The sequence below is a fragment of the Pagrus major genome, chromosome 1, assembly GCF_040436345.1.
Source record: "Pagrus major chromosome 1, Pma_NU_1.0".
NCBI classification, from domain to species: Eukaryota; Metazoa; Chordata; class Actinopteri; order Spariformes; family Sparidae; genus Pagrus; species Pagrus major.
In genome coordinates this window covers 11,426,443-11,443,645 of record NC_133215.1, presented here as the reverse complement: position 1 = coordinate 11,443,645, position 17,203 = coordinate 11,426,443, and the positions used below count along the sequence as shown (strand labels likewise).

The 17,203-nt window shown below is 40.9% G+C and overlaps 2 protein-coding genes across 3 annotated transcripts; one reads left to right on the top strand and one right to left on the bottom strand.

The window, feature by feature from the left end:
• Positions 1-2,797: 2,797 nt before the first annotated feature.
• apela (apelin receptor early endogenous ligand) lies at positions 2,798-4,855 on the top strand. Its single transcript, XM_073463027.1, has 2 exons — positions 2,798-2,873; positions 4,767-4,855. Exons 1-2 carry the CDS (start codon positions 2,798-2,800, stop codon positions 4,853-4,855), a joined length of 165 nt encoding a protein of 54 aa, XP_073319128.1.
• A 1,970-nt stretch (positions 4,856-6,825) lies between these two features.
• tmem192 (transmembrane protein 192) lies at positions 6,826-16,865 on the bottom strand. 2 transcript variants are annotated; one of them, XM_073464250.1, is made up of 6 exons: positions 16,757-16,865; positions 15,475-15,630; positions 15,062-15,323; positions 14,231-14,353; positions 8,864-8,969; positions 6,826-7,587 (listed from the first exon to the last, which is right to left on the bottom strand). In XM_073464250.1, exons 1-6 carry the CDS (start codon positions 16,784-16,786, stop codon positions 7,473-7,475), a joined length of 792 nt encoding a protein of 263 aa, XP_073320351.1. In that variant the 5' UTR covers positions 16,787-16,865; the 3' UTR covers positions 6,826-7,472. The 2 variants fall into 2 exon arrangements, with proteins under 2 accessions (XP_073320351.1, XP_073320359.1); XM_073464258.1 differs by having other exon boundaries at positions 15,475-15,627.
• Between the last annotated feature and the right edge of the window lie 338 nt (positions 16,866-17,203).

The window sequence follows — 17,203 nt, the reverse complement described above, 5'->3', positions numbered from 1 at the left end:
TAATTATCACACGCTAAAACTGGAACAAGGTTCACCTATGCAGTGCAGCCCTGCCAAGGCACTGAAGCAGTTTAATAGGAGGTTGCCCTCTGTGTGTGTGCCTCGTAGGGGAGTGTTTGAGCAGGCTGGGTAATCCCTGTAAAGACGTATAATCCCCAGGAAGAGCAAATATTACAACACGCTCTCCTCAGTCACACAGAAAACCTGGTGGGGAGAATTCGGTACGATTCACTTGATTCTGTTTTGTAGGGCAGATAGAAACAGAGACAGAGAGAAGCTGAGGTTTGGCTTCAGTTGGATGCAGTGGTGACCAGGTGGCTCTGAATGACAATTGAGACAAAATTAGCATATTCAAATAGGGAAAATAAACATTTTTTAAAAGACAATGGCAGCTGATATGCAAAGTACAGCTCGCCACAGAAACGAACTACATACCTCAGCTGAGTGTGTTTGCTGCAGGATGAATGTGTGTGTGTGTGTGTGTACGCGAGCGTACTGTGCTTGTACGTTGGCCAAATCCATGAGGAATCTCTGTCATTCCAGGCAACATTTTTGCAAACAACGTAAAGCAATAAAAGCAACATTTCTGAAGACATAATGACACTCACACGTACACACACCACTAACAAAAACACACAAACGGAGAGACTTTGGCATCTTTTGGTGTCTATTTTTGAGGGCTAAAGAGAGCTGGCGGTCCAGATGCTTGTTCAAAGTCTCTGTGACTATTTTGAGCCCCCCGGTCCATTAGTGTCCTGCTGCTTCTCTAATCCTCATTCACATGTAATGGCTGACATTTCATCTTAATGTGTTAATTCATTAGCTGGGTGCTGAATGGAGAGTCTCAGTCCACAGAGACGGCCGTAAGCAGACACGCTAATGAGTCCCCACACCGGCAACTGCAGAGCTAATGCCAAGTGAACTGGGGTTACCTGCTGGAAGAAAATCCCCTGGTATACCACCAACTGACAGCCTGCATGAGAAGTTGCACAGGGTATTGTTTGAATATTTGAGATACAATAGCAGAGTTTCTGTATCAACACATTTTTGAAACCTTACTTTAGCAAATATAAACATGTCCTCTACAAAAACCGCTTCATTTAAATTCAGCAAAAGAGGCCACATTCATCAAATGTTGAATGTATAAACACAAGCAGCTGTGCAACAACTACTGGAGCTAGACCGAAAGATTGGTTGGCTGATATAATCGTCCGATAATAATTATGATTGTTACATTCCTAGTAAGTCTACTGTTTCAGTGCGCTGGCGTAATTTTATACAAGTTTTATTGTTAAACTGTAAAATATCATGCCTTAGTTACACATCTTTGTTGTCTCAGGTGTTTGGTACAGAAATTTGAGGGACCATTGAAAATAATGTGTGTGTATTGGTCAATTTATCGATATGTGGATTTTTTTACTCCCTCATATCAGTATTGGCCCTATAAGTCAGGCTCTAAACTTTACCCAATAAGTCTAAGATTAACTTAATTAAGTTTGATTCAAATCAGGAACTATCCAGTTAAAAAAATAAGTAAACAAGGTTATAAATCTAACAAGACTTTCGATGCCAGCTTACCTTTCAATACCTGACAAATTTCAATACTGTGTTGAACAAATTTTGGCTGGAAAATAAGCACAAAGTTTCATCATCACGCAATTTATGGTTGATTAAAGAATAAATAATTAAGATCACAAGCCCGATCAAGGATTTGATGCCCTTTCAGTACTTTTTGATAACCAATGCTAAGAACACATTAAGTTCAGTGTTGTTGATGCACAGAGCTAACAAGTGAAATGAACTGAACTGAAATTTTAATTTTTCTAAGGATTAAGTGACCGTTTTTTAGCGATTTCCTCAAAAACTGAATTCCCAAACACAGTCACGCTAAGGATTGCTTTGTAGAAAAATACAGAAAATACCGTTTTGTCCATTTAACCACCTTCCACACAAAGAAAGACACTTATGCAGACAGAGACAGTAGACGGCATCCTAGACAGTCAGAGTCAGAGTATTGTTTGTCCTGTGAATCACTGGATTTCATTCAGTGAGGACGCCGACCCCGAAATGCTCGGTGCAAACACCCCCCTCCACCAATACCACCTCACCCCCCCAAAAACCCCCAGATGTGTGTGTGTGTGTGTGTGTGTCCTCCCCTGTGCGGGGGTAGGGGACAGCTGAGGGAGGAGGGATCTGGCTCTGGAACCTGCTTCTTTCAACTGCAGCTTCTTAAATCTAACATCTACTGTTATAAGTGATAAATCAACATTGACTGCTTCCGCTGCTGTCTTTAAATATTTCAATCAGTCATAACTGCACACACACACACACACTTATCCATGCATAGATGCAAAATGCAGCATGCAGGAGAGTGTGTGTTCAAGGGGCAGTTGGAGGGTAGGGAGGGGGCTTCCTGTCACTTGAATTACCCTCTACATGTGGGGTCAATATGTGCAATGCTGTAGTGTGGGTGTGTGTGTGTCAGGAGGTTGAGGTGGGGGCTGCTGTGGGAGTTACACCCCTCCATACTCCCCCTCCCTCTAAAAGGCTGTATAAAGGAGATGGGGGGAAAAGGCACCTTTGTCACTTTGCTCTCAGACACAGAGACAATCACACTCTCACTGGACACACAAGACACTCTGGACACACGCATTCCTCAGGGGACCTACTTATTATCCTGAGAAAAGAGGCACTTCATCCCGCGGACAAGAAGCGGAGGAAGACAGAAGTCAGCCACACTGAGCATCTCCAGTCCAGGACTTTCCATACTTTTTTAGAAGCTCACTGCTGCCCAGCCATGAGAATCTTCAATCTGTTCTACCTGCTCCTGCTGCTCGTAGCTGTTGTTGCACCAGCCTTCTCAGCCAGACCAGGTAAGCATCCCAGAACTTCACCGTCCGGACCTTTCAACAGGTGTCTATCAGAACCGGCCGCTCGAACATAGTTCCGGCCAGCAGTTTAAACGTTCTATATCACTGCGCCACGGCAGGTGACCATAGCAACGGCGCTTCTGCTTCTTGCTAGCTTAACTTTCACTGGAGAAAACTGGCCTAAATTAGCTAAATTGACTACAAACTTAAATAAAATAATAATTATTCCGTCAAATCATCACCTTTTTTTTGCTGTAGTAAAGATATAAGCGCGATAAAAGGCTACACTCTGAATAAAATAACGCAGCGTCCATCATCGTGGCGGAATGTGACTACCGCTAAATTAATGTAGATTATCTGACAAGATATGGCGCGTTCACGGGTTGTTTCAGAGTCCGTAATTGCGAAAACTCGAGTGGGAGAAACCTTTACCGTTATCAATAACCGGTGGCAATGTAATGTAATGCTACTACATCTAAACGAAATAGCCCATTGGAATATGCTGTTACTCGTTTTAAATGAGGAAATCAAAATTTGCTGACAAAAAACAGGCTAAATTGAGGATTTTTTTTGTATCTCACTGTCAAATGCGCTATAAAGATTCAACATGATAAAATACTAAATTAGGCGTAATTCTATTGTATGTGGTTTGTCAGCATGACTACAAAATTATTGGAATAATGCGATTAACAAGAGTTATAAATGTTATTTCCTTTTGGCCAACACGGCCTGAATGCAGCACTAGCACATCAATATCAATATGTGGCGCGTTCATGGGTTGTTGGACAGTCCGTAATTACGACAACCCGAGTGGGAAAAACTGTTATCAACAACCGGTGGCACACGAGCTGCGAAACTTTACTCGTTGACAAAGAGGAGGCTAAAGTGAGAAGTTGTCTCTTACTGTTTCTTACGATCTGAATGCAGCACGAGCATTACTAACTTGTGGTCTGTTCGGGTGTTTTTAACTTTAATCACTCCCAGAAGTTTTCCGATCTGGAAAAGTAACCATCACGCTGCAGGTGCGCCTTTTGCGCAAATCCAAGCCGGTGCGCGGTTATCTGCGCCTCGGCCTTGCGGCGGAGACAAACATCTGTTGTTAACCAGAGAGGCTTTGAGGCTTGAGGTCGTGATTAGGCTCATGTGATGGTGATGGTTGATGGAGAGGAGAGGGTGAAGGGGAGGGGAGCGGAGCGCCGCCGGGGATCGCACAGCGACCCCAGTGAGCCCCTTTGTCCCGGGCTGGAAGGCACTCCGGCGCGCTTTTGTTAATCACGGTGTTAAAACGCCATGCAAATACCCGAGCTTTATTAACATGACATGGAGTAGCGGTGCCAAGTGTAAAGAAGCCTACCTCCAGGCGTGGGGAGCAGTTTCTTTCAGAGGGGAGAAGGGGAGGGAGGAAGAGGGAGTCATAAAGTCATCTGGCACTTTATCTCTTCCTGGGCTTGGCTGGCAGCCTGTGAACCGCGGGAGTCAAAGTGGATTTATTAGGGACGTTTAAAAATAATCATGTGTTAGGTCTGTGTGTCCAAGTTTATTAGAAGGGGGTCGCCCTGTTGTTGGAGAAAGAGTCCAAACAATAAAAACCCAGGACTGCTTGCTCAACAGAGGACAAGTTAGACCACGGTTAGGCTCTGTTTGCTTCAAAATTACACTTACCTGGTATGAAAATGGAGATGTTTTATCTCTGTTGGAGCTTAAAAGCCCAGGTTGAGTTTACTCTCCTCCATGTGGGATCAATTAGGCCTGTCAGGTGATATGCAAGAGTCCACCTGCAGGCATAAATCTTGCTTTTACACCCATATTTGATAAGCTTCAGTCATGATCGTCTAACTTGCATTGAAGTCTCTATTTCTTATGAACATTGGAATTAAAAACATGTCTTTCTTTCAGATTTCCTGAACATGAGGAGAAAATACCACAGACACTTCTGCCCACACAGACGCTGCATGCCTCTCCACTCCAGAGTCCCCTTCCCCTGAGGTAAGACCCCATACATGTGTTTGTGCGTTAGAGAGGTTATGAGCCGAGCTGTGTGATACATGGAGCGAAACCAGGTTACAGAGCTGGCAGGTGGCAGTTAAGAAGGTGTGTGTGATTAGAGGCAGGGGTGTGTGTATTCACGCAGAACAGAGGGGGGAAAGGCTCGGACATAAATCTCACTAACGATGAAGAGGAAGGCTTTAGTGCCAGGAGGAGGGAGAAGGGGGTGTTCGGCTTTAATTTTTCGACTCCTGCTGTGTTTGAACTCCTTTTAGCAGGACACTAATTTCTGTTTTTTTTTTCCATTGCAGGTTGACGCACAAGAAAGAGGAGAGAAATATGAATATGAAGCAACTTGTGGCTCAAACATCAAGGATGGCTCCCAGTTATAAGACTGAAGTGGAAAAACTCTTCGGGCCACCATGAAAATGCCATCCAAAGAGCCTCAAGAAACTATGTTCGAAATCGAGCTCAACTTGAGCTTGTGCACGACTGACTCTTCATTCCAAACCAAATATAAACCGTGAGATGTTATGGCGTGCTGGTGGCTACAGATCTGAGTTGGATGCACCTTCCTTGTTCATCCACAAAAGCCATTACTGAAAAAAGAACAAGGGGAAAGGGAGCAACAAAATGTGTCATCATGCGTGTTCGACACCAAAAGCTACGGACCAAAGAGCTGGAAACATCTTAGCGACTGCAGCTACGATGAACAGCATCCACATATTATTCCTACAAAGTGTTTATAATGCATGTATGCACTTGAAATGTTTATTGAAAACTTTTTAATAAAAAAAATTTACTAAATGTATTGTGTTTACTTCTCGAGTTTGTGTGTGTGTTAAAATAACAATCAACTATAGGTTTCCAAAAGAAGTGGAAACTGTGAGGATAGTTGTGGTTATGGTTAAAAGTTAAAGGTTAAGTTCACCCAGTAAACAAAATTCAGTCATTAGTCATTATTTGTAGTCCACAACACATTTCTTGAGCTCTACAGCAAAACCAAGTTGCCACATTCTCGTAAACAACTGAAGTAGATGAGGACGACTTGTTGTAAAATGTCAAAAAACAACAGGAAAAAAATCATAAAATGGCTTTAACGTAATGCAAGTCAAGAGAACCCACCATGATTTGAAAAGACCTTATTTACACCCTTGTTGAAGCCAAAATCTTCCATGTAGCTGCTAAGCTAAAAGCGTTAGCACACGCCCCACCTGAAACGCATGATGAGGGTTTGAATAACATCTATTTAAATCAATTTCAGGGCTTCCGGAGACTTTGATTATTGCCGACCGCGATCTATCGAGACATTTTGTTGTTTTGTTTACGTTTTAAAACAAATCCCCATCTACTTCAGTGGTTGAGGAGGATGCTACAATGCTCTTTTGCTGTGTGAAGCTCCAGAGATGTTTTGTGGAATATGAAACTTCACTCTACTTTCCATCAGCATGAAGGTGAGGAGATAATGACTGAATTTTTCATTTTTGGTTGACCTTATCCTTTAAATCTAGGTTTTAATCAAGACTTCATTGACATTTGGATACTTTTAGTAGGTAAAAATTAAACAAATAAATCTTTAACCTTAAACCCAATGATCAAACATGACTCCTGCTACCTGCAGTCCTCCAGATAACTCCGGGCTCCCAGGAGAAGCCACGTGGGAAAGGAGTCGTAAATGCGGCGCTCCCCTGTGGAGTTACGGACGCCAGAGCATAAAGGGATCACAACGGGGAGCAAACAGCGAGGGCTCAAATGACGACCTCCATATTTCGTTGACGTAGATTCCCGTGACTGTTGAAATTTAACACAGAAAAGGCTAGGCGGGAAAAGACGTTCACACCGGCTAATGTTGACACTGCAGTGTTCCTATTGTTAGAGATCTTTGTTTTAGCTCCACGGTGCAAACACAACTTGGTTAAACACAAAACTGCAGTTGCTGAAAAGGGTTAAACATAAATAAACAAAAACATGAGAATTTTAAGATTTATTCCAATCAGATCACAAACACTGTACACAAACTCACAATGGTTGAACAAATAGAAAAAAACTGCTACCAGATAAAGCATTTACACACACATTCAGACATAAAATAGCATTTACAGACGTTTACAGCGTTACTCAATCTCTTTCTGTTGTTTGACCCTGATAAGTGATAACCCCTCCCTCCTGTATCTCCTTCTCTTTCAGTGCAGATGATCTCTAAATAAAACAGTTGTGCCTCTTCTGTTTGTCTCACAGTAACACAAGCGGCAGCACACACAGGTCACTGAGGTCATAAAACAGTGATAAAAACCCCTCACCTCTGATCTGTGACCCATGACTCCTCTCCTCCTCCTCCTCCCACTTAACTGTCCTCCACTTACAGCTCACCTCCTCCTGCGTTATCTGTCCATCTCAGGTGAGGATGAAACCTCCCGTCTTAAGTTTGTGCGCACAGGGATTTCCTTACTTTTAGTCTTTTTTATCCAGTGTTTCTTCTCGCTCCAGTCCTCTCTTTCAAACCCACGGATCCCCTGTCTCCTTTGTGTTAAGAGAGCGGATTGATAAAATGATCGGGCTCAGGTTCCCAGTGTGTGGCTGCAGGTTCACAGGGAGGATGAGGAGGCCGGGCTGTAGTCAGTGCTGGGCGGTGAGGTTGAGCAGCCTCTTGCTCAGTAAGGTGTTGTGCTGCTTCAGGTACTCTATCAGGTCGGCCTGCTTCTCCACCACCTCCTCCAGACTGGAGCCCTCTCTGTGGCAGAAAATAACAGCACATATGTAACATCACTGAATTCATTTGTCTGTTTATGGATAAGGCTGGTAATAAAAAGTTCCCACCTGTTTTAGGGAATCATTAAGCCCTTTTTTAGGGGTCGTAAAAAGCCTTGAAAGTTCGGAAATTGCTTTAATTTTAACTTTCTAAGGTTCTAAGGATTTTCAACATAATCTGTTGTTTCATCTACACAGTCACTCTTGTAATCAAAAAATCTTTTACTAAAAAGAAAACTAACACGGCGTCAGCGAGCATTAAACAATGATGATCAAAAACATACAATAAAGATTAATATGAACAGCTGGTTAAAAAAAGAAGTGACAATATACATTGATTGTTGTTGGTATAAAGGATTTCTGTAAACTTTATTTTTAGCAATTGCATTTATAGCATTTGAGATGTGATGGTAAAAGCCTTGAAGAGTCTGGAAATATTTGGTTTAGGTACCTTGAAAGTGCTTGAAATTTATACTTTAGACAAATATATACAAATTCGGTGGGGGGAAAAAAATGGGCTTGTGGCTAAAGACAGGTTGGAGACGTTGGAAAAAAAACTGACTTTGGTTTGGCCCTCAAAGATTAAGTGATGGTTTTATTGCATTCAAACTCCCTTTTCGACTTTTCATTACAAACTGTGTATACTCCCTAACGGCAATGGGAGTTAGGGAGTGCAATGTTTGTGCAATATTTGGCTTGTGGTGCATGAAAAGGAGTGATGGTGCAGCTGAAGAATGTAGCGAGGAAAATAATTATATAAAGGAAGCAAAGTGGTGTCACTTTTCTTGTAGGCTGCAACATACAAGTTTGGACCAATTCTTCGTTATTCACATGTTTTTATGTATACATTTTATTCTAGATATTTATATATCGTAAGCAGTTTTGGTCAAAGCTGAAAATGTATGAAGGAAGGAGAACGTCTAAGGATCGCTGTGATGCAAAGTCTTTTCCCCCTTTGTGAAGAAGGTCAAAGGTTTCTAACAATGTTCTCAGAGAAATCTGTAATTTTACTCCACTTAACGGTGCGTTTGATTTGGTTGCCTGTGGCTAAAACTTCCAGGGAGTCATCAGACGACTTGTCAAGAGAGTGTGGAAGGAAGTCCGCGGAGATTAAACGTGGCGTGAATTAAATTTAAATTGCCGTACAGAAGGCAGCTCGGAGGCTAATTTGCCCATGAGAGCAACAGGTAAAATTTCCCCCACTTTGAAGTCACATGGTTCATGTCTTCTGCGTGTGTGACTGAGTAAACTGTGTGCACCTGAAGCCGGTCTCAGTCGGCAGGCTGGTGATACTGAAGTTGTGCGAGTGCTCTTCCTGGCTCACATCTGGTGCAGCTCGCTCTCTGTTGAACTGCATCACCTTGACTGAAAACACACACACAAAAATCCTCACTTACTTTTTTCATCAAACCAGCGTTTTATCTTCACAGTTGCACAAAAAGACACACAGACATGATCGGGCAGTGAGAGCTGTCCTACTGACATGAATCACTCAGGTGAGAAACGGCACACATTTGTTTTTTTTACTGTTTTCCATCCCTCTCCCTCTCCTAAACACACACAGGCTGTTATATCCTGCACTTAGTCCTTATGGGCTGCCATATCCTGCACTCAAACCTCCAATTCTCACACCCTAAACATACACCTTTACACAAGAGGTGGGATTAGCAGTGAGGTGGAGACTGGGTGTGGAGCATGCAATAGCTGGAAGAGGAGTAAAGACAGAAATATGGGAGATGTTGATGCTGAATTAAGATAAGGCCGGGGTGTGTGTGTGTGGTTTAGCAGCAGCAGTGAGGAAGGACAGAGGGAGGAGCTGGTTGAGTATTGATAAGACTTGAGTGTCATTAGCCAGAGGAAATTGTCAGGGAGGTTCTAAAGAGCGCTATCTTTACTTTGCTTCAGTGCAGCATCTCAGCATCCACACTCACACACAATCTCAAGAAATGCTGCACATTCCTGCATAATGAGGCCCTAAATCTATGTGTGAGTGTGTGTGTGTGTGTGTGTGTGTGTGTGTGTGTGTGTGTGTGTGTGTGTGTGTGTGTGTGTGTGTGTGTGTGTGTAAATACAGGAATAGTAAGCAGGTATGTGAGACAGAGAAAGAGACATTCCAGAAAGGCAAAGAAAAGAAGAGGTGGAGAGAAGAACAGAAGGCAGTAAAAGGACAGAAAGTGATGATGTGACTGTGTTTGGTGAAAACAAACTGCTGTCAAATATTTAACTAAATACCATCAGGGTCAAATATCTTCCACGTTTTTCCAAAATATATTCAGTATAAGAAAAAAAGATATTTGAAATATGTTTGTATTTACAGACATAACAGAATAATCAGGTTAACCTAATACTTCAATAAAGGCATTCAGATTCACAGTAGAGATGCACTGTGATATCAGACGATAAAGGTTTTTAAAATGAAACAAAAATCAAGTCGAGTCTTTGAATGAGTCTGAAAATATCGGTATATTGGAAATCGATATCGAAACCAATAACGTGCATCCCATCCCATGGCTTATTTATCTTATTTTATTAGGTAAAAGGTTTTCATTATAAAATGTGCTGTGGCAAATACCTTACATACCAGTTTGTTGTTAGTTTCTTAAACTTGCTAAACTCTGTTTTACAAAGATGCATTGCAAACCTGAATCCTGAAAAAAATGAAAGAAATAAGAAAGGTTTATTGTAGTCCAAATTTGGTTTGCAGTGTGTGTTAGTTACTGTCATGTTTAGTATTTTACATCTGTTAATCAGGTTTTATTTACCTTGATTTCAACTGTAATTGCACCAAAACAACCAGTTAAAATATAGGTTAACGTTAACCCAAGTGTTGGTTCTATTTGTATTAGCGAACCCATAAAGACCCTGAATTAGCTCATACAGAAAAGGATCAGGATGAATCTGGATGTTCAGGAAGTCCTTCAAGTCTGTGGAGTTCAGTGCATTACAGCAGGGGGCAAAAAATGATAGAGACACCAGGATGGATGGATGGATGGATGGAGCAGAAGTGACACATTTCACACGTCCATGTTAGAGACTCTCACACGACTGGACAGACAGTGCTCAGACCGGGTCTGCTCAGATCTGAGGAGCTTCAATCACCCATTAAGAAGTGCACATTTCCAGGTGATAACAGTCAAGCTGCAGAGGTGCTAACAGCTAATGGTGCCACATATAGAGCACACAACGGATCAAAATCAAAGAAACTGGAGGGAAATGGATCCCAGCAACCGCGGAGACTGAATAAAGTAACACGAGACGGAGGAGTGTGAACACACGTTAGTTGCATCACAGGACTATGCAAGCCGAGTGAAAAATAAACCCTGCTTATGAAACTGTGTCACAGTTCTACTGCATGTAGGCTAAAAAAAACACATCTTTGTTTATGTTTACGTAACATATATGGTAGGTCTGCCTGCCCCTGATCCTGCCACAGGTTTTACACTGCTCAACACAAGGTTTGTGTAATAACTATAACAGGATTAACATAGGCTGGGCTTACTATAGAATTACTGAACTAACTTTATCAGTCCTTATAGAGCAGGCGTTTAAAGACTGTGCTGACAAAGTGATATTATAATGACAGTAATGATGGTGAACCATCTCAAGTATCCCTGGTCAGATATATACAAGGTCTGGTAGGGAGATATGGATGAAGTCAAGCATTTATCATCCCTCTATAGCATCACATATTTAAAAAAGGTTGAAACTGAGATAACAATGACAGTATCCATCTCTAAGTAGGTGTAAGAGAGTGACATTTACCTAAGCATATATCAACTCTGTGAGCCTTTTATAATCACATCTAAATTGTTATTATATATGCAATTGCAAAAAATAAAGGTAAAGTTGACAGAATTATTTTATATCCACAGCAATCAATGTATAATCCGGATTATATTTAATGCTTGCTAATTTAGACGAATTTATCAACAGGACTGTTTTATTTCAAAGAGCAAAGCATCTTTGATTTACATGAGTGATGCTGCAGCTGAAAAAACACCAGACTATGTTGAAAAATCTACAATTTTTCAAGAACTACATTCAAATTCAACTGTTACCTTTAAGCTTTTTCCAAACTTTCAAGACTTTGTACAAACCCTGATGTTGAGATGAACACTGAACTTTTTTAATACGACTTTGTATACTTATTATATCAACACTGAGATAATGCTCTGATAATGTCAGTGATATTTACTGTGGACACATTGAACACTTTGTGAGGATCTACAGTCCTGGAACAGACATGAACGTCATATAATACATGGGGTTTGTGTGTGATAGGGGTATACTGTGTGTGTGTCTGTGTGTGTGTGTGAGTGTGTGTGTGTGTGTTAACCCTGTGCCCCTGTAGGCCGAGGAGAGAGATGTATTATAAGTTAAGCCTTTGAAGGCCAAGACATGGCTTTGAAGTGCATGTAGGTCTATAGAGGAGAGTGTATTCATGTTAAAATGAGAGCAGCAGAAACATACAGCAAACCTCAAAGACACACACACACACACACACACATACACACACACACACACACACACACACACACACACACACGGGCACACACACACACTTACAATGAGCATGCACTTCAAAGAGAAGTTGAACGAGGCCTTCCTGTATGGACTTCATAGCTGCAGGCATTATATCTCTGCTTCTTCTCTGTCTCCTCTGAATTTTCTTTCCTGTTCATACGCTCCCTGATGTCACCTTGACTCTGCATCAGTCGGAGTGTGAGTGTGTGTGTGCGCGCGCGCTTGTGTTTGTGCTTTAAAAGGTTTGCGCTGCGAGGCGTCGCTTCAGTTTGTGTCATGGCTGACTGCACTGATCTGAGCCGGAATGCGGCGGGCGAACACAGATACCCCCGTCACACACTGGATCACCCTCACTGTAAACACAGGGACAATGTGTGTGAGTGTGTGTGTCTCCCTGTGTTTGGGTGGAGTGGGCCGAGGGTTACCCTTTGGCTAGGCTAAATCCTAATGCCTCTTATCTTCTCTGCTTGCCTCTCTGGTATCTGGAGCCTCAATCTATGCCCCTCAGCTGCCAAACACACCTTTAATATGGATTTCCTTTCATTACTGATGATTCAATATCAATATCCTCTGATACAACATCTTTAATAGCAGTTTTCCTTTAGATACTGAGAGCAAGGCCAGTGTATTGGACCTCACCTTACAATCTGGGGAATATGGTAACAATGACAGATAACAGAACAAATAACAGATTTGTCTTGATCAAAAAACATATATACTAAAGCAGATTTACCACTGACTGATTTCTGAAATACTTATATACTTGTGTTGGGCTGGATATCATTTAAAATACTTCTGACATCAGAGCCATTTTGCTTCAGTCCTATTTAACAAAATTATAAACTACACCAAATAAAAGCTAAATGTCATCAGAGTTTAACTTGCATTTAAAACTAAACAATAATATACAGTCTAAAAATAAGTCAAATATGACTTACTTTTGGTATGTTACATTACATTACATTGATACATGTTTTTTACCATTTTCTGACATTCTATAGACCAAACAACTGATCAAGAAAATAACAGATGAATTGACAGTGAAAGTAATCACTGGTTGCCCTCATCTACAGCCATGCCAGTAGCACTGTGAGGCTGTGCTTTGAGCTAAATGCTAATGTCAGCAGGCGAGGAAGTTCATTTTACATTTAAACAATTAGTTACTGAGGTCAAAGGTACATAAACAAAGACGATAGATGGATAGATGTACACACAAGTATGGGTAACCTCCGACAAAGTTTGCATATTTTTGTAACAGATGCAAAAACATCAGCAGACTAGCAGAGAGAGAGAGAGAGAGAGAGAGAGAGAGAGAGAGAGAGAGAGAGAGGACAGAGGGTTGAATGGTCGATTGTCATGCTGTCGGGTCTGAAAAGGGCAGGGCAGGTATTGTGATGCGAATGTGCTCAGATAGAGCGTGGGGGTAGTGTGTGTGTGTGTGTGTGTGTGTAATGTAATCTACAAGGGTGTGTCTCCCTTAATATGCCACCACTGATATAACCACCGCGGGTGTAGCATGAATGATGCTACGTTGCTCTTATAACACCAGAATGAAAGAACACTCAGCTTATAAACTATCAAATGTGATCGGATTGGAGAAAAGTTCACCTCAAGTGACGGAAGGCTGGTAATATGACAGAAGTAATGAAATTCACAAAGAGGAAAATGGAGGAAGATTGTTTCATGTTGTTTTGATGCCATGATTTATAGACTTCTCGAGTCTTAGTTAGCTGTTGTGTCCCTTGATGAAGTTGTTAAAAATGGGCCCTCTCTAAATTCATGCTGCTGCTGAGTTACTGCACAGTATTACTGTGATGTTCTTCCGTGTTTTTAGACTGATACCTTGCACTGTTACATTCTCACCACTGCACAGTTTGAGGACAATTAAATTTAATGAGTTGAACTGAAAGTAAAACAAGTGACGCTGTTACTCAGAGGGTAACCACATTGGTTTCAGTCATTCCTGCTGATTGTCTTTTGAGTTTTTTAGGTATCTATTTGTTTTACTGTCGACTTCTTTTAGCTCTTGGGTAAGGTTCTTTAAAAAAAAAAAAATTCCAGCCATACTCAATGTTAAAATATCATAACTGAGATCAGTTTACCTGTGTAATAGATCAGACATGGCACCGCCACCAAGAGCTCCAACCCGAGGATGCTGAGCAGCAAGTAGGTGTGCACCTTCACTGATAACTGTGCAGCCAGAACAACCAGCAGCAGAACATTTCCTGCACACAAACATACAAAACACACATTCTTCCTTCAGTACTACTGCCATCTGGTGGAGAACACTGACCTCTACAAGTGCAGTAAATGGATTTATAGTTTACTGTAAGGGTGTCACGATTCTCCAAAACCAGAGTTGACTTTTGATTTTAATTTCACGATTCGATTCAATTTAACATTTTTTCAGCACTCACTAACAGTTATGCCGTTGTTAAGACTATCGCGTCTTGATTTGTAAAGATCAACAGTTTTATGCCATGACAACTGACCCTGACAGGGGTATTTTACAACAACTTGACTTTATCTTGCTGGCTTTTTGCAGGTTTGGGTTAGTCAAGTTAAAATAATATTCACCAAAAATACAGATTCCAGAGGTTTCTTAAATATGTCCAGAGTAACCCCTCTTCCTAAACAATTCAATAAAAGATCTCTGAAAAAGAAAATAAACTCAACATCTCCGACGCTGTCCGAGTTGATCATCTTTGCCCACAGTGTTTGAAGGTGCAGATGCAGGGTAACGGTAATCTAACCGTGTTTTTAAAATAAAAATAAAAATTCAGACATGTAGGCAGGGGTGGGGAGAAAAAAAGGGAGAATAACTGATCCTGCTTCTGATTTTGATCGAACTGAAAGCTCATTTCGATCGGTTTTCCACTTAGAATCAAACTCGTGACACCCTTACTCCACCAACAACATGTGTTCAGCTGTACCTGCAGAGTGTACGGTGAGCGGCAGGTGCTTCAGTCCTTGCATCTGCCTGTAGAATCGCAGGTATCCTCTGCTCCTGGCCCGGTTGTGGTGGTGCTGAGCACACCCGGTGAACAGCAGCACGAGCACCCATAAACACACCTTCCCGAACAAAATGACGCTGTCGCCTCGGACATTACCCAGAATACTCATGCACACCTCCTCTTGGCCAAATTTCAACACACACAGCACCGCTACACACATCGACAACACCACGTAGACAACCTGAAAAACAAAAGAGAGCACAGAGAGTGAGACAGACGTACAACATGAAGGAGACTTTAGATCAGATGAGCACGTACTATGACTGTCATTACTGCTGATATATATAAACCCAATGTGTGTGTGTGTGTGTGTGTATGTGTGCATATCATACATGCAGCAGAGACAGCAGGCCGGCATGGCAGGGTGTGGGTACAGTCTGAAACTCTCTCCTGATGGCGGAGTGGAGGGCGTCTACAGAGATCAGAGGTCCGTCCACCAAAGAGTCTTCATCCAGGCTACGGGACATGTCTACTGAGGGGCCTGCCTGCTGAAAGGAACACAGTGGTAATAAGTTGAACACTAGGCCCCTATTGAAATACAGAATAGTTGATTTAACTGGAAAAATATGGCAAAGATATAAAACTCTTAGACATTAGATCTATATTACTATCACATATTATATTGTGTATTTGTATAAATAAATATACTGCGTATTTCAAATATTCAGTATCTAATTTGTCACTTTGACCACCATTGTTTGAGATAAATAAAAAACCACCAATGCAATTGTAGCTGCCTCCTATTTCATTTTATGTATATTTATCATATCTATCCTACTTCAATTTTTATTTGCGCTTACTTTTTCTACTTGCTACTTGGCTTTGTGCTGCTGCAACACTTGAATTTCCCCTCTTGGGATCAATAAAGGATTATCTTATCTCATCTTATTTTTCATTTTGACTATATTCTTACCTACTTTCTTATGTTGCTGTCATACCAACTTTCCAAGAGGATCATTTAAGTTTATCTGATCTTATATCTGGTCTGCAGTATTACAGCAGTGCTTATCAAAGACCAAACCATATATGTTGATAATACATTTTGACATCACACAATTAACTATTCATCTTCCAGCAATAATTGATGGCTCACTTCCATTAAATATTTGAAAAGAATTGACACGGACCACCATTACTCAATTCATAGGTAGGAGTAAGAAAATAATGAAACTGAAAGTAAATAAGGTAAAATAAATAATACAACTTATTACATAACAGCAAGACTATGTGACTATTCATTGCTAACTATGTGTTGGTAACAGAAAGAAATAAAAACTAATACAAGCATGTTTGCTATGATTTATCAACAGCCTGCACCACAACAACCTGAAAACAGGGAACACAGAAATCACGAGACGACTGACCACAAGGGAAGGTTTTACTTCGTGTACGACCTGTTCAGAGCTAATGTTTTGCTAATCTAGAAACATTTCTAAAAATGGATAATTGTTTCAAACTGCCTCACGACATAAATACAGTCGTATATTTTGCTGCTTCATATCTAGTAGACTGCTAGCTAACCCAGGCTAACTGTCACAGGATATTTATCTATTTTTAGCGAACAAGCTAATCGTTGACACGGCGACTGGTTGACGGTGAATGACAAGTACGTACTTCATAAAGCGAAGGTCCCTTTGTCTCCATTTTGTTTTGACGTCCGACAATTTTAAAGAAGAAATGACAAAACAACAACAAACAACCATTAGCTTACATGCTATCAAAGGGGCGGGCAGGTAGATATTTAGTACACTTCCGGTTCCCCTACTTTCTGGTGCCGGTCTCTTTGAACTTTGGTTCCTAGCACAATAATTCCGGCAATTTGATTATGATTACAGATTTCTGCTGATTATAATGAATAGCAGTAAAATATAATAATAATAATAATAATAATAATAATAATAATAATAATAACAATATATTTTTGAAATGATGTAGCTGATATAACTGATATAGCTACAGGTTACTTTGCAGATTGCTTGCTGAATGACAGTAAAAAGTAGCACATTTTTAAATTATTTTATAATATACTTAAGATACATCAGTACATTTTTATATCAGATA